Source organism: Embiotoca jacksoni, unplaced genomic scaffold, assembly GCF_022577435.1.
Source record: "Embiotoca jacksoni isolate LCO1_2020_lvr unplaced genomic scaffold, fEmbJac1.0.p SCAF_6, whole genome shotgun sequence".
In the NCBI taxonomy this organism is placed as follows: Eukaryota; Metazoa; Chordata; class Actinopteri; family Embiotocidae; genus Embiotoca; species Embiotoca jacksoni.
In genome coordinates, this window is record NW_027185414.1 from 5,450,001 (window position 1) to 5,473,877 (window position 23,877).

The 23,877-nt window shown below is 44.6% G+C and overlaps 1 protein-coding gene across 1 annotated transcript in view; it reads right to left on the reverse strand.

Moving 5' to 3' along the window:
• wtip (WT1 interacting protein) overlaps positions 1-22,983 on the reverse strand; it is a 31,248-nt gene extending 8,265 nt beyond the window's left edge. Inside the window, exons 1-3 of the mRNA XM_069174149.1 lie at positions 21,051-22,983; positions 12,194-12,295; positions 1-37 (exon numbers count right to left, since the gene is read on the reverse strand). The exon at positions 1-37 is cut by the window's left edge and continues 31 nt beyond it. Of these exons, the coding sequence (XP_069030250.1) occupies positions 1-37; positions 12,194-12,295; positions 21,051-22,554 (1,643 nt within the window). The 5' untranslated portion in view covers positions 22,555-22,983. The remainder of the gene's footprint in view (positions 38-12,193; positions 12,296-21,050) is intronic.
• Positions 22,984-23,877: the final 894 nt, after the last annotated feature.

Sequence of the window (23,877 nt, forward strand, 5' to 3'; positions counted from 1 at the left end):
TTGACGTTGTAGAAGGCTTTCCCTCGCAGCCTCCTTCCTGCAGAGAAAGACAGCACATGAAATCTACATATTCAAGATGCACTGCAGATGGTCTAAAGTATGTGGACACTTTTTTTTTTTTTAAATTTTTTTTTTATGTCCTGTTGGTCTAAGATGTTTTGTTCAAATAAATCTTAAAAGCCAACGCTGTGCTTCCAACTTTGTGGTAACAGTTGGCACTTTCTTTGCCAACTGACCTACAAATCAGAGCTTTACTTACTATTTTCAATAACTTTCTGCTCAACACAATACTTTGTCGCACAAAATGCCACAGGGTTACTGAACAGAACAGTACATAGACGTGCAGATCCATTTTGCTGCATCAATTTTTGGTGTGATCAGACTTTACTGCAAGCGAACGCCTGCGGTCAGCCTTCAAAATCTGATGGAAAGACTTCACAGAAGATCGGAGACGGTGGTAACAGCCTAAAGGTGCAGTCAACTGATTTTATACATCAGGAACAGTTTAGTCATCACGGGGAGATCCTCTGCTGCCTAAAGTTTTGAAAGGGAAGCTTTTAAAATCGGACAAAAACAACGTTGATAATGTCGTCAGGAATATTTTCTGCCCTTGCTAGTTTGTAGGCTTAACTCCAAACAGGGGTTTAAAGACTTTTGAAGTCCAAGCAGAGAGCTGTCAGCTCGTACTACGGGGTTGTAGGAGAGAGCACTTTTGGTCCTTGACCCATACTTAAAAGTTAAAGTCTGGATATCTCAGTGGACCAAGAACGGGCTGTGTTGTGTCTGTGTCTTTAAGACGCGTTGATATCAATGACCCTCTCTTCTGATTGGCTGACTCCTTTCTGAGTGACACACATCCAGACCAACCACAAGTAATGTTAAAGCTTGCAAGCTCAGCAGAGGAATGGCCGCTCTGTTGTATCCTACAGAAAAGGTTGAACAGTGGGCTGTGCTGACATATATAACAGGGATGTGAGTTTGTGACATCACAAACTTACAGAAGTCCGAACAGCTCAGTTGCTGAATCAGGCTGTGAGCACTTCTTCATGGACTGAGCATTTTGTCACATTAACAGTGTTCACATAAAACCCAGAACTGCTTGAAAAAACAAACCAAAAAAAAAAGGAAATCTAGGTTTATACAATATGCGACCACAAGATTTTTTTCATTTCTTCTGAGCTGCGTGCCCCTAACATGCTGGTCATCATGTCAGACACGGCACACCAAATGGCAATTTGACACAATTTCTGTTAACTTCTGTTAACATGATACAACACATCCTACTGTATATATTTCCCTAAATCCCTCCTATTTTACAGCCACAGCAGCCACTCAGTGCAGAGCAGATGGCCGCCTCCGTTAAATCACTTCGACCATTGATCCCAACAGGATTCCATTCACAACCCATACACAATCAATACAACAAGCTGCTTTCCAAACCTCCCCCCAAACTCCTCTTCCTTTCCAATGCCTTTGTCTGCCGCTCACAGACAGACCAACAATGGCAGGCTGAAGGGAGGATGTTTCTTAATTTGACACACGCTGAAATGATTGATTTGATTACCAATAAAAACTGGTCATTTATCAAGATATGAGTTTAAACATTTGGTGCTAATGTTGGCTTTGTTCACTGTTACTGTTAAATGAAGAGTCTGGAGTTTCCTTAGCTGCTGGTGAGAATGATGAAGCAACTTTGAGACATCACCTCGATGACCACTATTTTACGAGGAGCAATCAAAAAGTTCAGAGACGGCTCCCGTTGCGTGCACATGAAGCTATAACCCTCATGAGCAAGTATTCCAAGTTTAGGTGCTCGATCAACATCAGCAACTCGGTTACATAAATGTTTGTGTGCGGGCGCATCTTAAGTTTTAAGACGGACATGAGCAGTTAGTGCACAGAAAACTGTCAAACAGCAATCAAGCAATTAGCCTGGTGAGGTGTTTTTAGTGACATTCACGTTTCAGAAGGGCAGAACATAAATATCCAACACCTAAGAAGGTGCATCATGTCAGGAGCGCAACCAGCTGGGTTGTCTTTTGCCCGTATGAGGCTGTGCAGCGTGAATTCGTCTCCCAGTGTCAGACTGTCAAAACCCAGTTCTTCTGTGGCCTTCAGAGTCATCAGAGGGAAAACACGAGAAACAACCTGCACTGTGGCCTCCAGCACTTTGGTCCTCCAATGTGACAACGGGCCTGCTAACAGCTCATTGAAGACACACAAGACAATCATCATTCCCCACCACCCCCCTATCCCTGTGACTTCCTTCTGTTCCCCAAAATGTTCCCACAAACTTTGATGTGGACTCCCTGTTCAAGAAGAAACTTGTGTAACTCAGGTGCTGGTGTGGATCAAGCTTCCCCCTGCTCTGTGCACGTCTTAGTGCTTTTTGATTGCCCCTCATGGATAAACTCGAAGACAAAACATAATTAAAATAGTTGCAGGACAACACCACATAAACTCGTCCACAGAGACATGTCCACACCGCAGCGGGCCCAGGTTCAGCACACCATGCTTGTGGCGCAGAGTGTGAAGGCTGAATTCCTCTGGGTGAGCCTTCATTCATCAGAATCCAAGTTTGAGTCCAACCTGAAAAGGAATCTCTGCTGCAGGCTGGCTTCTGCAGCCCCCTGCTACGCATCTCACACAGCTCACATTCAAATTCATTTAGCAGCAGCGGTGTCTCGCAGGCAGCGCGATGACTTCACCCGAGCCCGGCAGACCGAACCCACGGATCTCATAAATCTGCTGGATTAGTCAGATTTAATTGTCGTCCTGAGCCACCATTGATTTTATTGGTGTCCCAGCATGGAAAAGATGTGCCCCCAGCCCTCCCTCTCTTTCTGACACTGAAATTTATGCAATCGTTGTATTTTTCACACACACACACACACACACACACACACACACACACACACACACACACACACACACACACACACACACACACGCGTGCACACACACACACACACACACACACACACACACACACACACACACACAGTGTCACAATGCCTGGAGATGGCAATACATTAACACCCACATAAATGGCTGGAGCAGCAGAGGAATGCTGTTCACACAATAGGTGAGACTTTTAAGACTTTGAGACTGAGGAGCAATTAGCATTTTGGTGGCGAGGAGCAAAAGAGAAAAGCAGGATTGAGGAAGAACCCCATGTGAAGCGACTCTTGAGAGACACCGTCTTCAAAACCGAGACTTAGGAGAGGCTAAACTCGCAGGAACAGTGAGGTTTCTGGTGAACAGTGCAGCAGCAGGGGCTGCGAGGTGTTGCTGTGTGCTGGTCTGTGGCCTCTGCTCTGCAGTTTGGGCTCTGGAAGGTGAATACAAAGGCCCCAGTGCTGATGGCTGTGTGGAGCGCTGCTAGGGGAGCAGGCCGACTGAGCAAACGGGGACATTCTTTCTGCCTGAGGTCACTAGCTGCTCCCATTCATCCCCCCTCCACATCCCCCCCCCCCCCCCCCCCCTGCACCCTCTGCCTGCTTCCCTTACCAAGAAAAGGAGGGGGAGGGCTCCGTGCCTCCTCCTCTCTCCTCTGGCCTTTTGTCACTAGACAGCGCTGCAGAGAGGCCGAACTTCCTCACAGCAAAGCCAGGCATCTAACCTGCTGCTCTGTTTAGAAAGTGCGTATCTGTGGGTTTTAGAGCGCCTCGTTTAAGAACTGGAGCCTCCTTCAAATTAAAAGTAATTTAATTAAATGCACCATTCATGATCCAAATGTAAAACACAACAAAACACATGACTGGGGTATTTTATCGCATATTTTCAGTAAAATTGGTAAAATGAAATACTTTCAGCAGAGTATACATTTTTATATTAAAACAGACAGACTCAGACTAAACAAGCTAAAACACAGAATGTTTTCCATTTCACAGTTAATAAAAGTAAACATTGTACTGTGGATAGTAACCCAAGTACAGTTAATACCAGGGGTGTAGAGCTACTTGTTGAAGTACCGCAGCACACCTGTGATCACACCTGTGAGCCTTCACAGGCTCCTTTATAAAGTTGTGGAAGCACTGTGGAGTTTACATACAATAGTCAATAATGTAGTCTCCATATTTTAATCGCTTTTAATTCAATAAAGTATTCACGGTGTTACTGTAGAGGCTTCGAGGCCCCGACCTCTTTCACTCCTTCAGGCTGGTTGCATGTCCTTTTTGGACATATAGCAATCAGGGCTCATTCTGCTCATGCTCTTATTTTGAATGATGTTGTTGCCATGGAAATCAATACTGGTCTTGTGAAGAAGAGGACTGATGTGTCACCATGGCAAAGGTATTACTTGGCTAAATGTTCCTGCAGTCGCAGATGATGCCGGTTCACATATAACAAAATGAAAACTCCCTTGTTTCCATGGAGAACCAGTTACTTCTCTTAACTGGAGGCTGATAGATGCAGAGTTTAATCTCAACAAATGTATTTGTTACCCGAGACCAACAACCTTCACTTGAAATGATTTTGCATTTTCCACAGTGTTGATGGATCATGTGGGCCATGTGGGCGTGTCCAGAATGAAGTTATAGAAATCTTTCTATAGGGGACTATAGACTGTCTATAGGGGTTAGGGGACTGTCTCCCAAAGAGACATCTCAAGGATACGGTCGTGGTTGGGGTTCAAGCCTGTTAATCTAAGTGGATTTATTTCTATGCAACCTGAGCTGGATCTATGACTGTGAGGTTCAACCCAGGACAACAAAAGCCACATTTCCACCGCAGGAACCTTCCCTGAGGACTAAGAACGGAGGGACCAGGGACTAAGTGATGCTCCAGTGAGATCGTTTTATCCTGCTCTTGGGGTAGTACTTCCTGAAGGTGGAGGAACTTTCAGGGTTGGGCTTGCATCTCTGTACTAAAGGCATTCTTGTGGGATGGGACTCAATTTTACTATTCATCAAGTGACTGGGACGGGTCAGGAGTAAAAGTCAACAGAGCAGGCCGAATGGGAATCATTACAGTAGGCGTTTTCGGACCAAACAATTTTAAGGACTTTCTTGAGGGGAACGACCCCCTGGAGAGTTTCCCCCACAACTAAATAGGTTATAAGGCCTTTTGCTGTTTGCATTCGCACCGCCAATAGGAACTGTGAAATGGCACTCTGCTGCCGGAGCCACTTATTTCACTAACTGAAGAAATACAGTTTGCAGTTTTCGTGATCTGGTTGAAATTCATGTTCATACTTTATCTGTTTGAAGAAACAAAGCGTGTTTCATTCAAGAGGGCCAATAAAAACAAATGGAAAAGGCAAATTTCTCATAATTACATTTAAGATGTATTAACTGATTCACTTGAAGCCTTCTTGTTATGATCCGCTATCATTTGCGTTGTCAGTTTTGCATTACGGGTCAATAGAAACGCAACACTTCCTGTATTTTTCAAACTAAAAGCCCTATAGCTGTTTATAAGAGAGAAACCCCTCATAAAAAGGCCTCTATTGGGAAACATTTGCAGGAACATGTTGGGTCTGAAGTCAGACAATCACACTTTACATGAAAAACCCACAACAACCTCCGGTGCTTCGAACAGCATCACACCGCTGGTAGCAGCATGTAAACCGAGCTACTTTCTTCATTTCTCTTTGTTGAATCGATTGTATTTCCTCCGATGCGTATCGGCTTAATAAAGCCGGCACGTTTGTTGTCGGCCCATTTCTCAGTATTGTGTGCCTCCAGTTGAAACTGTATTCTGCGGTTTTAAAAGGCTTTTTTCGTAGCTGTAGTTTACCGTTTTAAACCCGGCGGTTGTCTGCGCTCGTGTGCGTGTCAGCAAAGTTCCTACTGCAACGAGGGAGAGTACCGAGGCAGAGGAGGGAGCTAAAAAAAAGTCCCCCAAAACGAAGTTATAAGAACGAAAAAAGTTCTAAGTTCCCCCGGTGCAGACAAACACAAAAGGGGGAAATAGTCCCTCCGATCCGAAAGTATAAATATGTCGTTCTACTATAAATAAGTGCTATTTTTGGACATAATGCTAGTTCTTTTAAGAAAATAATGGAAAAACATCATAAAATACACTGCACAGGTTTGGTGTCTTTGTTGGAGTCCGATGGGACAGGAGTAAACATCCACTCCCACGTCACCCTCTATTCTGCACGTCGTTTACCACTCGAGGTGTTTTTACTCTGTCATTTTGTAAAAGTGGTAAACAGCAAAGAAGTGTTTCATTTTTGTTCATTGAGCTTCAACATGACGACATGCAGCTACAGAAGAATAGACCCATGACAAATATAAACCCATCTATTCGGCCTCGTGTCACTTTCCAACAATTGTGGTTTTAATAGTTCTACATCATGACACCACTTATACTTCAACCTCCATCATTTTTAACTATCTTGCACGAAAAATAGGATTTCTCACTTAAGGCGGCGATAACAGCAGATTGCTGCTATTTATACAGTAAATTGGCTGATTGCAGGGTTCGTCCCTCTGAAACTAAAGACAATGAATAAATAACTGAAATACACAAGAAAAGCAAAACAGACATAAAAGACGGAAGTTTTCATGACTGATCTCTCTCATTTACTGTCGGAGCGTCGCATCAAATACTAGTTTAAGAATCCTCACATCACTCTCGTTAGAAAACGTTTTGTGTAATGTTGGTGTTGCAAAATCGAATGCAGTCAGCTCTTCAATCAGGAGAGGAGCCACGATGGAGAGCAACAGCAGCGTCTGCCTCCAAAACCTGCAGCAGCCTTGAACCCGTGAGGTTATCATTATCTATATTTACATGACGTCAGAGCATTTCGGGATCAAACCGGACAGAAATGTAACCGGCCTGCAGCCTCGGTGATGGACTCTGCACAGGCCGGGCTCACCTCCACTTCAGGCAGAGCGATGTTATCATTATGCGAGGTCGACAAACACAAGCTGACAAGAATGATCAAGGTGTAACAACACTTATCAGGGAGTCAGACAGATGTCCGTCAAACAGTCGACACACACCCTCAGACCAGGTCTAACCAGGCCAGTCAATACACCGGGTGAAAGCAAACAACACAGTAAAATATCTAATACTGATCCACCGAGACTTTGACGAGGTCAAACTGCAAACTGCTGATACAGAAGTGAATCATATCAGGTCACGTTCCAACTGCAAGTATTTGTCAACTTCCTATTGGTCAATTACTGCTGGTGTATTTCAATATGTGATAACCGTTCCTCTTCCAGACTTCCTGAGGCAAAAGCTTTGATAACTTTCACGTCTGCTCGTCTTTACATGAAATTATTAAGGAGTTACATTAACTGACAAATCTGAAGTTTAGGTGCAGAAAGTTAGATGTTATGGTCTTTGTTACTATTTATTTTTTTGTCCTTTTTTTTAAGCAATTAACCTCAAATGACAAAATGGATATTACCTTGTGCTTTTTTATTTTTTTTTATTAAACGCATCCTTTATTCACACAAAAGTCTCACTGAAAATTTAAATAAATAAATGAAAAAAAAAAAAACAGTGGAAAGTCTGGCAGCAAAAGTTGCCAAACACCATCCGGTCACAGTAAAAAAAAAATAAAAAAAAAATGCCCGTGATTTCCCTCAGACCGTCACAGTACAGACAAAAGGAGAAGTATTTTAACATCTTCTGCAGTGTGGACATTAAACGACAAATACAGCAGGATAGTCTGTATTATACTTCTGTGTTTTGTTACGGACAATAAACCAGTCTAATGAGAGGACTTGTGAGTGCTTATGCGAGAGACTTGTTTCTGTGGCTTCCACAAAAAAATGTATGCTGCTAATATCCACTAGTCTGTGATGCTCCGTTATTTAGTCATTTTGTCGTGCGTTTGGAATTTAAAAGCAGATACTGTGAACTGTGAAATAGCTGCTTTTGCATTTTTATGTGACAACCGTTGTAACACCATTTAATCTGTTCCTATCAGGTTCTGAACGAACTGGGCTGACTTTAATGCAGCTGAAGAGCGCAGGAAGATATTTCCAAAGAGTAAACTAATACTGAGGAAAGATACTGAGGGTGTGCAATGAGAGTGTGCAAACGCAAATTAGCTAAAATATATAAATAAAGCACAGATATACATACTTATAAATATATACTGCTGATGTCGGCTGTATGACAACACGCCTCGAGCAGTGTAAATCCTGCAGTGTTTGACACATCTCGGCTAACTGACACGCTGCTAATCGTTTTGGCCTGTGATCACTTCATTTAAGTCGTAATCATGATTTGTAACATTTTATTGGAAATAATTCCCCACAACTTCAAACAAAATGAATAAGTCAATAATTCAATCCAATAGTGAAAATGATATTTATCTGCTGTTGTTTTTGCACAGCATCCAGTCTGCCTGTTATTCATGATGTGAAGAGCGTGGAGTCAGAAAGGTTATATCGCAGGTGTCCAACACACAATCGTGCTCCAGGCTTGTTAGCTGTCGGCTCACTGACCACCTGCTAATGAGAACACTTGTTGGCTGCTGCTATCTAACAAGCTACTGACTTTTAGAGCACTACATTTAGACACTGGTGTATGTTGTGTATATATATATTTATAGACCGCATTTTAGATGTATTTGGCTCTGAAAGATGAACTTTTAATGGCTTGGAAACTTCTAAATGTCCTGATTAATGAGGTTTATATGACAGCTGCTGTGGTCACAGAGGTTGCCTTATCGTTATCTGTTTATGTCTAATAACACTGATTTAATGCATGTAAAGCAGACTTTATGACTCGAGGAACAGAACACAAGGAGGTGAATGCTCCTAAAGTTTGATCTTTCTGACTGGTGCAACTACTGTTGCTGACTGGTTTGAGAAATTCAAGCCCTTGAGCTCCTTCTGCTGTTGCTGCTGTTGCTGATGCTGTTGCTGTTGCTGTTGCTGCTGCTGCTGCTAGGGCTTTAAGAGGCCTTTCAGATGACTGTAACACAGAAATGAGTCATCGGCCTTGCGGTTGACAGTCTGCATACTCATCCAGCCTGAAGCGGCGTGTTTATTATTATTATTTTGTATTTAATCCAGATACAGGCATGCCTATTTTAGACAACACCCTGCCTCACAGTCACACAGAAATATACATTCACACCAGGTAGGAGTGTGTTTATGTTGGGAATTATATAAAACTGGGGGAAAATGTGGCAAATCCTGGACGACCATAAATGCCTTGGTCAGTGGCTCTCTTTGGGATTATGCATACCTCAGCAGGGGTACTTCTTTATGTTGTAGGAGAACGTGAAGAAAAAATAAATAAATAAAGATATTCAATGCCATTCTTAGGAGACAAACTGACCCAAGAGTCCTAAAAACATGTCCTCTCCTGTACATGTATGCATTCCTTTCGCGTGTGTGTGCTATTTTAATTTGAGTCCATGCCCGGCCTGCCCCGTCTGATAAGCAGGTCTGGTACACTTTGTGACTGTCTGATTGAGGTCCTCCAGGGAAGGCTGGCTGAAGTGGTAGTGGTGGTGGGGAGGGTTGCATTCTTGGCCATTTTATGAAAAAAAAAAAAAAGGGTGCAACCATGGGAGTAAGCCAAGAGGAGGGCTCAATTATGCATGGTTAAACAAAGCCCAAGGCTACCAGTGAGCAATGTCTCAGCAAACTCAGCCTCACTCTGGAGCTCCAGGCTCCAGGAGGACCTGACTCAGGGGCATGAAGAAGAAAAAAAACCTAAAAAAACAAACATACGAACGTAGCTCCTGATAAATCACTGGATTGTGTTATGACAAGCGCAGGCACTTTTGAAACTAAACTTCTCAGAGTCCTTCAAAACACAGTTTAAAAGAAAAACATTCCCATTCACACGAGGTCAAATGATACATCGCAGAGTTTACGTTGCCAATAAACCATCTTGAGATGCGGGAAGGGCCCGTGAAGCTATCAACAGAGGCCTACACAGAGCACAGAAGATGACTTGTTAACTAATCAGGGACGTCTCAAATAACAATAATCCTCTCAGGAGCTGTCTGTTTTGTTTTCTAAATACAATTATGCCCCTCATGGCTGTTTTATGATGTCACTACTGTCAAGTAATCCAGGAGTATTTTTAGTCTTCAGAGGAAATAATCTGGTTGTCTTTACAAATAAGTCTATTTGAAAGACCAAATGTCCACAACGTTGACTTCTAAATGATCCCTAAAAATATCACCAGAACTATTAAAACCAGCTCCTACGCCTCAACCGGGCCAGAGGCTCCTTTTCCACAGCAAAAAAAAAAACTCGATTCCAGCAACTGGACACTCGGCATCTGGCCCCTCTTTTCTTCCGACACACAATAAATCGGAAAGTATGTGGCTTTGGTTACATGTAAATTATAGGCAGTTCTTCCTGCGCCGGCGGGGGCGAAGTGGAGGATCACTATCCGTGTATAGTCACACATATGAATGGAACCGGGCTAAAAAGCCCTCTCCCGACATCTTCCTCTTGTTTCCCCGGGAAACGGGAGAGGAGGGCTGGAGTCGGGTGACAGCGACATCCAAAAACACACACAGATGCACACAGACACAAGCAATCTACGCTGTCCGTTTACCTAATTACAGTCTTGAAGACTGAATAATGTCAGCATTTTCTCTCTTTGTGGCATTATTAGCTTGTTCCTGCTGCAGAGAGCTGCTCTGTTGTTCTGCTGCGCTGACCTCAGCCAGAGGAATTTTCTTAAGCAGCGGATGCCTTGATCCCCATTTTAACACCAACTCCAACAGCAAACTGCTGATACTAATGCTGATTTTTCGGCAGAGGCAGCAGCGGCTGAAGCCTTTCAGCATAAACACATTTAGACATCACACATTTTCAGTCGTCTGAAGAGCATGAAAGTCTGGCAAAGCAAAAAACAGGCCTGTCAAATACATGCGATGCTGTGCTCAGTGACAGCCGGAGAAACAATCAGCCAATCAGAGCTTTGCAGGTGAGATTACGGAGGGTGGCACCAAGTTCCTGAGCCAGAGACAAGAAAAATAGCGACGGAGAAACAAGCCTGATTGAGATACAGATGTACAGGTTGTTGTAAGTCAACTTGAAGAAGTAAAAACTCTTAAATCGGCCTAAATCCTCACTATTTGCTCCAAATGCAAACTTCTCATAGCATCCAATACTGCAGCTTCCATGCAGGCCGGACATTTGTGTGCTGTCGGATGCGTCTCCTCAGGAGGACATGGGAAAGTCTTAGCGTGTGATTTCTGCAATTTATGTCAAAATCAATCAAAGATGTGTTGTCTGATATTCATAAACATCAGACAATAAGACACATAACTCCACAACTTGCCTGGCAATCATCATGTTTTTTTTTTTCTATCTCGGAGAAATCCATTGAGAGCTGCCTTGCACTTGGACAAGGAAAGATAACGGTTAACATGATAACTTTAACCATGTTGTGCGTTGAGGTTACGACTTCCTTAAAGATATAAAACATCTGTTGTCATGGCTACAGTAAACGCAGTTGTAAAAAAAAACACAAAAAAAACAAAAAAAAACTGTCCCAACTAATAGTTGTAACATTCAAAACATTCAACCGTTAAGCAACAAGCTCTTCATCAAACGGACGAGAAGTTAACAGCAGAGACCGAACGTATGTGTGTTCACGAGCAAGCGCTTGTGGTTGTTTGCTTGCTTACATTGATGTTAAATTGAAGCTTCTCTGAGACACCAGATTGACATTATCTCTACGGCTGCTTGAAGTCACTTCACTTTAAAGCCTAATAAGCTGCTTGCAAAAAAGGAGGAGGACAGTCTCTTTAAATCTTAAACTTATCTCCCAAACAGAAGTAAGACAAAGAATAATAGACCTAATAGAAGTGACAAAATCTTTTACTTCTTGTTTTTAAAGGTGTTTGCTGTGCTGCAGTCTCAATTTAGTTTGATGGAGGGATCCACAGACTGAGACTTTAAAAACCTCTGGTGTAGACGAATAATGCCGTCTACTCACTATTGATTGGTTGGAGTAAAATATCAACTCTTCCAGTACAGAAATCAGGCAACATGATGTCAAACTAAATGAATGAAATGAGGCTAAATAGGCACTGGGTTTGGTTGTCAGGGGCAACACGGATGATCTAAAAGGTTAATGCATCAGCAGCTCCTGCTCAGGTTTTATGACAAGCTGTCAACACTGCACACGGTATTTCTAGTCATCAGTTCTTCACATGAAACGAAGGTACCAACACACAAATCTGCTGAGCGGGCGCCAGATGATTTAAGTATTGTTTCACTTGACTGACAGTTTTACTCACCACAGGAGCAGCAGGTGAAGCAGTTGGTGTGATACAGGTTCCCCATGGCCTGGCAGGCTTGGCTGGCTCCGTACACTCCCTTCCCACATTTGACGCAGATACCTGTCGGAGACACCGGGTCAGTTATGTGATGTTACAGAGTGGAAGCTGAGCAGACGCACTTTGTTTGGGGAACAATCACTGGACGCACAACTGTGCAACTCCCGCCACGTTCCTTGTTGCACAGCAGGAAGCTGCCAATCTGCGTGTACCTCCTTTCAATTATACAAATCAACACAACAGGGAATTTATAAACCCGCTACAAAAATATTACACTGCCCACTCCGCAGCTTTGGATCTCGCCTTTTAAGACCAACGTCACGATGACATTCAGAGATCTGTCACCGAGACATTCAACAGATTATTCCACATATGCAGCCGTGCGCTCGGCTGGAAATAGAGAGCGAACGTCAGTGCGTGAATATTAATTCCAGAGCAATATTTCATGAAATGATTTCTATTTTAGTTGCACAAGTGTAACCTCTGTCATTACCGCGCGTTACATCATACAGTTTGAAGGCAATGCTGACGTTTCTATTAAAATGCGTTGACAGGAAAATGCAGTGGCTGTGAGGGTTCGGCAGGAAGGGCAGACCAGAGATGAACACTGGGTTCCTGTTTCCTTTGTCACAGGAAAAAAGTTGGATTGAACACACAGGGTCAGCGTTGGTTCTACCCAGAAGACAATATTTGCACACCTCAATTGACTGTAAAGGATATTTTGGTTATTGCCGGAACATTTTTTTTGTATTAAACTCACACACAAAGGCTTCACAGGATTAGTTTCCCCTCAATTCTGAACTATGTTCAGAACTACAACCACAATTTTACAAATACTCGAGTCAAGAGACCAAACTCCAGTAGCACATCGCCATCATCCTTTTGGAGTTTTTTTTAGGAGTCACCAATAAAGTCTGCCAAATTTTCTTCACTGGCACTCAATAAACAACTTTTTTCTCCTAAACTTTTTTTTGGCTCTTTGCTTTTAATGTGATGGATATTTAATAAACTGAAACTCCACTTCAAAAAAAGAAAAAGAAGTCTGACATACTGATCATTTTTGCTCTATATACTGGGTTTACTAGTTTTTACTTAATGGCGTATTGACAGAAGTTGACAGGGAAGAGATATGTTTAATGAATAACTCCTGGAGAATGGTCCATACCATTATGCTACAGGAGGAAAAAAATACATCAGCTTGTTTGGATTTCTTTAAACCAAATACAATTGTCTGGGCGATGAGCCCAAGATGCAGTGATGGTGTCCTTGCAAAGTGGAGAACTTTTTTGGCGGGAACATTTGGACGTAGGGAGGCGAGCCCTGCTGATAAAATGGCTAACAACCAAAAAAAAAAAAAAAAAAAAAAAAAACCAAAGGAGCACTGCTTTATTGCATGATCCAAATCTTTGTCAAAACTTCCCATCGTCAGCGTGTAGGTTGCTGCTCAGAGGTTGTTGTTTCTCGCTGCGACAGGGATTTAAAAATAACAGTAACACAGTTGCTGAGTTCAGACTGCAGAATTTGTTCCTCAAATCATTTTCAAGTGAGCCGATCAGATTGGTGTTCAGACATCACCAACCTGTGTGCTGTACGCTTTCCAACAAAGTGCCTGCAGACAATTTATCTCCGTCTGTCTACAGACTGTTGTTCTCGTTGTCCTCCAGAGCAGCACAATCTCCTCTTTCTGATAGCACTCTGCTAGTGGTAGTCTAGATTCTTCTCACTCTGTCTCTCACTGGAAGTGACGCAAGAAATCTGATCTGAGCCACTGGAGCGTCCGGATTGAGACGCGTCTGTAGAAATCTAGTTGGAGTCACATTTCAAACTGCTTTCAAATGTGGTTTTGATCCTATTTGTAAAAATCGCATTTCATGTGTCCAGACTTTCCAAAAATCAATCCGGATTCAGTCTGGACGTAGCAAAAAAAACAAAACAGATCTGGACGGACAGTCTGAACAAGGCCCTGGACAGCAGAAAAGGAGGACAATGTCACTGTAAAATATTCGTCCGACGGCAGGTTTACACCTACACTGAACATCCGGTGAGTCAGACTACAATGGAGAACTTTTACCTTTAAGGATGAGTGATGCACTCACCAACCTGGGGAGGACATGCCCAGCAGTTATCCACAAGCTTGAACGAACCAAGCATACAAGGTACTGCGACCTTTAGTGAAGACACAAGATTGGGGTGAAAAACAGTGGATTCAAAGTATTAGTAAACAGCAGCAGCAGAAGCAGCAGCAGACCAACAATCTCCAAACTCTCTCACACAAGACAACCTCCTCTGAGGTCACATTCCTCAGCGAGTGCAAGGTCACAGCCTGGGTGGGGTGAGTCCAGGGTCACAGAGCCTACAGGACACAAGATCTCACAAGATCCCCACAGGGGAGCTGCACACCATCACCCCCTCCTCCCGCAGATAAATTATTACATTTACTTATCTCTCAAACACACACTCATTTCAGGATATACTCGGAGCGTGAATACATTTTCAGTGATGCAGTTGTGGAATTCCCGCCGGAATTATTTCACTTTCATAAAAGCGGCGGTGAACCCTGTGACATTGTAAAAATAGATAAAGGACGAGGATAGAGGGGAAAAAAAAAAAAAAAAACACCCGAAGGATGCGCGCCTCCGCTGTAAACTGGAGGCGTTTGTGCAAATTAACAAATATTTGGCATATTCTGTGTGGCCTGAAGTCGTGACAACACTCGTGCTCTCAGCAAAGACAACAGGACATTATGGACCATATAAAAGAATGAAATGCTTTCACCTCTACACATCATCTCTAAAACTACATGATGGAAGCTCAAAGAAATCATCTTTTACTTTGCTAATTTTCTGCCACTGTTTCTGTGGATCTGATTCCTCTCCTCCTCTCCACATTAAATCCTCCACTCAGCTTCAGTCATGCCAGGTTTCTGACCAGACGATATGTTTTGTCTGCTCACTGAATCAGATTACAGGATTTCAGTCATAAATTCTTCCCATGACTTGGCAGAGACAGATGAGACGACACACCAGTCATAGCTTGCTGTGCAGAGACCGACTACCAGAAACAAGAATGTAAAGAAACAACAGCATCTTCGGTTAGTGCATGAGAGCGCTCTGTGCTCCTATTGGTCAGCGCCATGCACACATTCTGGAAGTTGTCGGACAATATGAGAAGATTAAAAAAAAAAAAAAAAAAAAAAAAAACTCTGACATGCTAATCTGATTGGATGTTGTGATGCGTCAGTTCTGTTGTGCTCGATGCCTATTCTTGGTCCCGACGCCCGCCATCTTTGGGGTCAGTCTAGATTTATGCTGATATTGTGTAGTCTGAATGCAGCAAGGCTTAGTTAACCCACCCAGGCTACATTTGGAAATATGCACCTGACAAAAATGAACAAGTCCTCCAACCCATACGACCATATAGGTAGTTTGTCCCCACCCTCAAATACGACCCACAGCAGTGTTTCCTGAATGAGCAGGCCTGGTTAGGTTTCGGCACGAGGACCACTTAATTAAGGTTCTGAAAGATGATGGTCGGGTTCAAATGCATCGTTGATCACTTCATGTAAGGTCAAAGGTTATTTGATAACGAGACACTGGTTGCTTTACCGTAAAACATAACTGGGTCGTCATAAGCTGCTCGCAGACAAAAACCTATGAGGTTGTTTCTCTGCAGGACGGTCTCCAAAAAAGATTCCCACATTCAGTCGGTGCCTGCTCGACCACTCTAAGACTGTGAAGAAGAGACACTTGTGAGGATTTTAAAAATGCAAGTCTCCCTGTTCCCATTGCCAGGGCAGAGTGAGAGCTGAAAAACTCCTGTAAAAATCCATATTTTTATTTTCACCTCAACAAAACTCTAAATAACAGCCTCACAACAATAAGTCGGTGAAACTGATGTTATTGAGTTCAACTGCAACTCCACCGAATCTGACGCAACAGAAATTAATCACTACAAATTCTGTATTCATTATTTTGATGATAGTGGTGATATTTAGCCTCTTTAGTGAATGAACCACTCTGCAGCCTTCAAAAGCAGGCGACGGGTTGTGTGCCAATAACAGATATGTTCTGATCCCAGAACAAGGACCTCCAGGCTGGAGAGGGTTCACACAGATAGATCAAAGAGATCCAGGCTGTTGTCATGATACAGGTCTCGGAGCATCTTCCTCCCTTTCAGACGAGATAGTTGTTCCCTTTCTGTTCTGTTCCAAATCAGGACAACATGTTCGCTTTTCTGGTCCCAGTAAAGGACACAAGCTGCTTGGACACTCTAAAATGGGTCGTTTTATAAAGCATCACAACGCCACAGTTGTCACAGGTTTTGACGAGGCAGCGGTTTGCTGACGTGAAAGTTGTGAACGGAGTGGTCCACAGTGACCAAAGGTTTATAGTATGGGCCGGTATAAGCTACAAACAACAAGCGCGGGTGCGTTTTATTGATGGAGGTTTGGACGCACTCGGGTATCGTAACGAGATCCTGAGGCGCATTGCTGTGCCATTCATCCACCACCACCGCCTCACGCTAAACGCTCAGCGCCACGTTGCAACTATCTGTAAAGTCTTCCTGGAGGCTGCAAACATCCCGCTTCTTATACGGCCTGATATGTCCCCCATTGAGGATGTTTGGGACGCTCTGGATCAGCGTATGCATCGAAAGTGCTCCAACTCCTGCCGGCATCCAGCAACTTCACGCAGCCATCGACGAGGAGCGAACCAGCCTTCCACAGTCCACAATCAACAACCTCAGCGACTCGATGTGAAGGACGTGTTGCACCATTTCCCCTTGGGGATTAATAAGGTAACTACCTACCTACCTACCTACCTACCGCATAAGGCAAATGATGGTCACACCACATACCGACTGGTTTTCATGCAGCCAATTAAAGATAAACTGCACATTTTAGAGTGGCCTTTTAATGTGACAAGTCATCGGCACACAAACACATTTTAATGAATTTGTGAAGAAAATTTGAGAGAAATAAACCTTTTGTGTGCACAGAAGAAGTCATAGATCTTTTACTTCATCTCATGAAGAGTAGTTTTTTTTTTTTTTTGCACTGACAGTAACAAACTACCTGGACAGACGTCTTTGTATTATGTATTAATTCAGATTGTCGGTGGTAATTCTATATGCTTAGCATGAAATACTTTAGCATGAAATATGTAACTGAATGTAAGCAAGTCTAAAAAAAAATGTATATTTCTGTTGTTATTTTGAGTCTCATCCTGACTACTATTACAGAGTGTGCTGTACAGTACAAGTGTGTATATTGATTTCTCTACTGAAAGTATTCCTCTTCTGCCACCTGTTGCTGCACTCTGCCCATAATGTAGGTTAGACATGAACGAATGAGGCACGACTGACTCACTACACATCAGCCTGAAAGCCAAAAGTAGCAACTCATTCTCCGCATTAACGCAGCCAACAGCTAGCGGATGACAATATGACAAAAAAAAAACAACCAGTGCGGTGGTGAATGCACAGGTGTTGTAATGGGAACCGTGAGCGTCTGGATAGCAGGTCTGAGTGTTTTTCATCCACTGAGCCTCATGTTGTAACGTGGATCTATTTTTAAGCACAATTATCCAGCTTCATGGTTAAAAAGAAAGGTTGTTTTATAACTGGTTTCAGGCTGTATGTTTTCAAAAACAACCTCTATTTCCATTGTTAGGTCATACTTTTGTTTGTTTCGCACAGAATTCGTCTGCGCCTGAGCAATGACTGACACGGCTCTTTGGCTTTGACTCTCTACCCAACAGCTAAACCGAAAACTAATATTTTATTCATACAGCTACATTGATTTACCTTCATTACTTAATTCCCCCCTGGTTCCAACTATACTGCAGTTACTTGAAAAATAAAGAATCACACTCCACGAGTTTGCAAGTTTCGTCTCCTTTTAAACTTTTTTGGGAGAAAACCACTTCAAACAACGAGGGAATAAACATGAGCGATAAAAAATAATTTATTAGGATTTCCAGTCATGCTAAAAAAATCTCACAGGGTCTCATGAGTGAGGATGTGGTTATCATTTGACGAGGGAAATCTCTGAAGCTCTCTTTGTTGGTCATTTAAAACAGGATGCCAAATCGTTCATGCATCCATTTCGTAACATGTCCTTTTGGTGAGGACAGGATGCGCTGCGTTCACCAGGGTTAAAAATAAAATGGCATTACATGGGCACATAAAGCCAGGAAATGAAACACATTGCGGCTGTAATGTTTGGCTTTTAGATGGCATCTAATTAATTACCATGAAATAAAAACAGTTGGTGAGTGTCAGTATAAAAATAAAAAAAATTCTGTTATGACAAACAAAAATCGAATGTGTAAAATGAAGCAGAATAAAATCCAATTATTCTGACGTAATAGTGACAGCACGATATATCTTAGAGAGTATCTTATAAACACACTCGACTTCATGTCTCCACAGTCTCTGAAAACAACAGCGAACGTGCTGCGAGTTGTAAGAAGGCCTGAGCAGCCCGATTCATGAAACTTTAACCACCACTCGGTGCGACTTTTACTCCTTGAAGCAGAAATATCAAACCGATCTCTGAAGATGTGAGGCGCTGACATGGAAAAGCTCAGTCAAACAATTGCAGGGTAAAATCTGCAGCACAGTCACGGACATATTTCCATTTAGTGATGCAGATACTGCACACGGAGGAGCTTCGTGTATCCTTAGAGCACAAAACTAAATTTCAGACACTTGAGGAATGACTGCTCTGATGCATTCTGGGTATTAGTGTAGCTTTTCACAAACCAGACGATAATGTAGGATCAAAACCTGAACTTAAAAAAAAAAAGGATATACACATCTAAAGTCAGCTGCAGTGTGCATGTGCAGCACATACAAAGTCAAGATGAGACTGAAGCGCCGCAAACACACAGTGTGCTGTTGTCCACAAGTCAGCATGTGTGTCAGGCATGTGCATGACTACTGCCATTATAATTCTGGGCAGGTGATCAGACTTGACCCCCAGCAACCACGTCTGGCCCGCCAGCCAAGATCGTGTGCCAAGTGTCTGGTGTTGCCCGACTCCCCACTGGCTGGTTAATGAAGGGCTTCGCGGGGGAGTCAGGGAGTGGTGGTGGGGGAGAGGAGGGAAGGAGGAGGGAAACGGGGGGGTGGAGGAGCACCCCCCCCCCCCCTTACTCTGCTGCTTCAATTGTGAGCCTGTATCGGGCCAGCTGTTGATTCACAGCTCCTTTGCCACCACAACAAACAGAGGCCACACAAGGGCCGGCCAGCAGCTCAGAGTGGGCAGTGTGGGACACTGGCAGCCCCCCCCCCCACAACCCCCCCTCTATTAAAAAAAAAAAAAAAAAAAAAAAAAAAAAAAAAAAGCCCCAGCCATCAATTTCTTCACTGTCGCTACGGAAACAGAGCTGTCTCTATTGGGCTGAGGAGCGTCTGACTGCATTCTTCTCACCATCTCTATTTCTACTCTCTTCTCCATTATCTCTCCTGCCCCCCCCCCCCCTCTCTCTCTCTCCTCCCCTCCCCAACCACGCCCCTCCCCCCTCCTTCTTCGCAGCCTTCCTCATTCCTCCCTCCTGTAGTCCATCCTCCTCCTTTCACCTGCTTCTCTGGAACAAATCAACAGCTGTCCCAGCCTCACTCTGAGCAAGTGCACTGGCTATAAAACAAGCCACTGTTCTCTCTGGCTGCAGCCATTTGTCTGGCTGCTCATTCAAAAGGTGGACAGCAACTTCCTCAGCAGGCTCTCTGTGGCCGTGTTCCTGCTGGTGAACCCAACGTATTTACTGTTAAAGTCTTACAACAATGCACCACATGTCCGATGCCTCACATCAAGCAAAAAAAAAGAAAAAGAAAAAGAATATATATATATATATATATTTATATGGCAAAATATACAAAGAAACAAACATTTTCACTTCGAATGTCCTTCCGTGTCAAGCTCAGCACACTGGGCCACAATCTGTGCCACGTTTTTCACCAAACCCAGACCACACTGCTCCGTCCACCGAAGGGTGTCTGCTCTGGCAGAACAGAGGGTCCCATTCAGCGACGTGCCGCGCTCTGCAAATGTTGGCCCTGCCAAGACAGAAATTAGTATTGCCCTGCGAAGCCACTCTTATCTGCCACAGAGGGGACCCGTCAGTGGTGATGTAGCATCAGCAGGTTGCAAACAGACCTTGAAGAGATGGCAAACCTATTAATAAACCCTGCCTGCACAGAAAAAAAAAGACGTTTTCTACTTCTACCTGTCTGCACTGTAACAAGTAACACCACTACTTGTTTGTTCAAGTTTTGCCATGGAGAGTGCTTTATATTTAGTGGGATAAAATAAAACCGAGTGACTCTCGTCAGCTGAAAAACATTAATTTTTTTTAACTCCCAGATACCTGGGAGGGCCGAAGTGTTAAAAGGCAGGAGTCCGGGAAGGAGTCCGGTCGGAGCATCACCCTCACACAGACACCCGAGGTGAAACTTTATTGACAACAACACCGATTTAACGAAGTGGGTTTGAGCCGCTGTGACCAAATCTATCTGGTACTCGCAGCTCATGAGGACAGCATCATCTTAATCACATGGTAGTTGATGCATGGCCTTTGGCAGCCCGTATATGTTCTACGAATCCAATTGTTGGTCTTCTCTGGTGCTTTAACGCCCGCAGAACCAAACCTACGTCGTCATCCAATACAAGTTAGCGAACTGATAGGTGGGGATTGTGATCAATGGGGGAGTTATGGGTGGTTTTGACTTGTGTTTGCATCTTCTAATGTTTTTCCAGTCATTTGAAATAGAAAGTTTAGAAAAGACCGTGGTGTGTATGTGAAAACAAACCTACCAAAGTATTCCTTTTTCATGTGCATCTCTAACTCCTTCTCCAGCTCCAAGGTGAGCGCCTCCAGCCGTTTCTCCGCCTGGCTCGGCCCACTCTCCCGGCTGGGGGTCACCTGGTAAGGCAGCTTAAACCTCTGGGCTGAGGACGCTGTTTTTGAGGACATCCCGTAACTAAACAACGACGGGGACCCCGCTGTAATCTCCGCTGTCCCTCCCGTCTGGGCTACCTGCTGCTGGGGCTCGGGCACCGCCGAGAGCCCTTGGAGATGGATGCGATTTGGGATAGTCCCGTTGGAGTCTCCAAAGTCCTGCAGCAGCGTGTCCTCGTGTAAACTGCCCCCCAGCATGGAGGACCTGGGAGACGGCAGCTGCAGATCCGGGTAGGTGCTCATAGAGCCCCTGGAGCTGCGGGAACTTCTGGAGCTGTGACTGGAGATGCTGGACCGCGGACTGATCACGCAGTTTGCGGTGGTCCCCGGTCTCGCGCCCCCGTCCTGGCTGCAGATGCTCGACCGAGGACTCGCCAGCGGCGCCGCGTGCAGGATTGCCCCCTCCAGGTCGTGGTTGACCACGGGCCCGTACCGCGAGTCGGAGTAGCTGGATCTCGGGCTGGTGGTGAAGGAGTACTGGCTCGCCGTGCTGGACCTGGAGCTGGTGTGCCTCTGGTCGTAGCCCATGCTGATGCCGCTGGTGCGGTTGCTGCTGGGCTTGCTGCAGCAGTCACAGCTGTTGAGGCTGGCCCGGGGACTGGAGTGTTTACTCGTGTCGCTGGCGGTGCTTGCATAGCTGGACCGGGGACTGAGGACACTGTTGCCCTCACAGTGAACCAAACTCGACCTGGGGCTCGTGTACCTGTCCTGCCCCGGTACCACCAAACTCGTGCGCGGGCTACTGATGCTCGACCTCGGACTGGCGTGCTTGCTCTGCTCCTGAGAGGACAGAGAAGACGCGAGGCTGGACCGGGGGCTGGTGGCGTTATATCTCCCGTCGTGGCTGCCGGTAATGCAGACACTGTTGCACCTGTTGCCGGGCAGAGCCACCGGTTTGTTGAGGGGCACGCCGTCGAAGGTGGAGCCGGTGCTGTACCTGTGGCCCTGCACCTCCAGAGAGTACCTCCGGTGCCGCTCGGACGCGCCCGTGTAACACGGCAGAGCCACTTCGGATTTGGTGCAGCAGCCCTCCTCGGTATAAACCGCGTCTCTCTGAGGGGCACAGAAATCCACAGGCACGGTCCGGTTGCAATTCACCGGGCGCACCGGAGCCGCGTTGTACACTTTAGTCCCGGACGTGAAATTCTCCACGGTGTGATGCTGCTGGAGGAGCGCAGAGGTACCGTTCATCGGCTTCGCTTTACGCTCCGCGACCGCCGGAGCCGAAAAGTCTAAATCGGGGTTAATCACCAAGTCTCTCCTGGCGCCGTACATCCCGTCTTTGTAGGCGTCGTACAAGGAAAGGTCCTCCATCAGATGAGTCGCCCGGAGTCCCAAATCTTCCTGATAATGCTCCATGTCGTGCTCCCGAGGTGAGAAACAAGTTGCTCCGCTCCGCGAGCCAAACTAGCGAGCGCCGCGGAGCACTAATTGCATTTCACATGGAAATCAAAACAAAACGCCGCCGCGCAGCCCGTCGCTCATCTACAGAGAAGCGCCAACGTACCCAGAAACCTGCACCGTGAGCCGCATCGTCTTCTCCTGCTTTCCCCGCTTCGCCGAAAAAACAAACTCTTTCTCACAGTTTCGGCCGACGGGGATACGTTTGTCAACTTCAGTTTTTGTTAAGTTGAAAGGTCTTTACAGTCAATGGCGCGCTCCGCGGAGGAATTTCCCCTTGTTGGTTTTTCCTGTAGATTTCTCTCACGGCCGCTATACTGGAAATTAAAGTTGGCGGGATAATTGCGTGCGCCCTGAATATGGTCGTACACGGGTCCGAGCGCACAAAGAGCTCCGAAATCGTAGCAAAACAGCGGTTTCCGCGAGGGACTCGTTTGCGTGAAAGGAATGCGCGGAGGGAGACGGGCTGTGCCGCGGCTCTCAGGAATGTGGTTAATGCTGCAGAGAAACAATGATTGCGACCAACTCAGCGAGGGGCTGCCGGCTCTGAGGAGAATAGTTTAGAGAGAAGGGGACGTCTGCATTCATCCCGGGCAGACTCAAATACCACACAAAGCACGCCTCACCTGGTCCGACTCCTTTTACACCGGGAACAAGCTGCAGAGTGGCACTACGGCGGGCAAAGGCATTTCAAACTCCACTTTAACCACCTTCGTATTAGTCTGATAGGAGATATAAAGATATTCTCAGATGGCCCTGACTAAAGTGAATAGGGATGCATTTTATGAATGTGTACAATTATCACAGCTGACTGTAGCTTCTTATAGGGACATTTACAACAACAACAAAAAATACTTATAACTGGCTGCATACACATGTTGTATTTGGTTTTCAACAGAACTTGGCTAAATGCAAAGTGTATGAGTCTCAAGAAAAAACAATAAAAAGCTGTGGAAATTATGAAATGATTGTTTATAATTATCAAATAGAGGTCGTGTTTAATTGTTTTTGGCATGTTACTGCTGTCTCCATAATAAACCAGGTTACTCAATCTTTGTTTTAATCAAGCGTGATGGCCTGTACTATGCTACGACTGTTCAAACTGAATGGCAAGAGGATAGGAAGCTCCCTGGGGCCACTTAGAAGATTTTGCCAAATAGTAGCTATAAATATCACTTAAAGTTATATATTAGTACATAAATCATGTGTATTCCCTTTATTCTGTTTTATGGACAGCAAAATACAAGATAGTGAAACAGTGGGGGCCAATTTTTACAATTC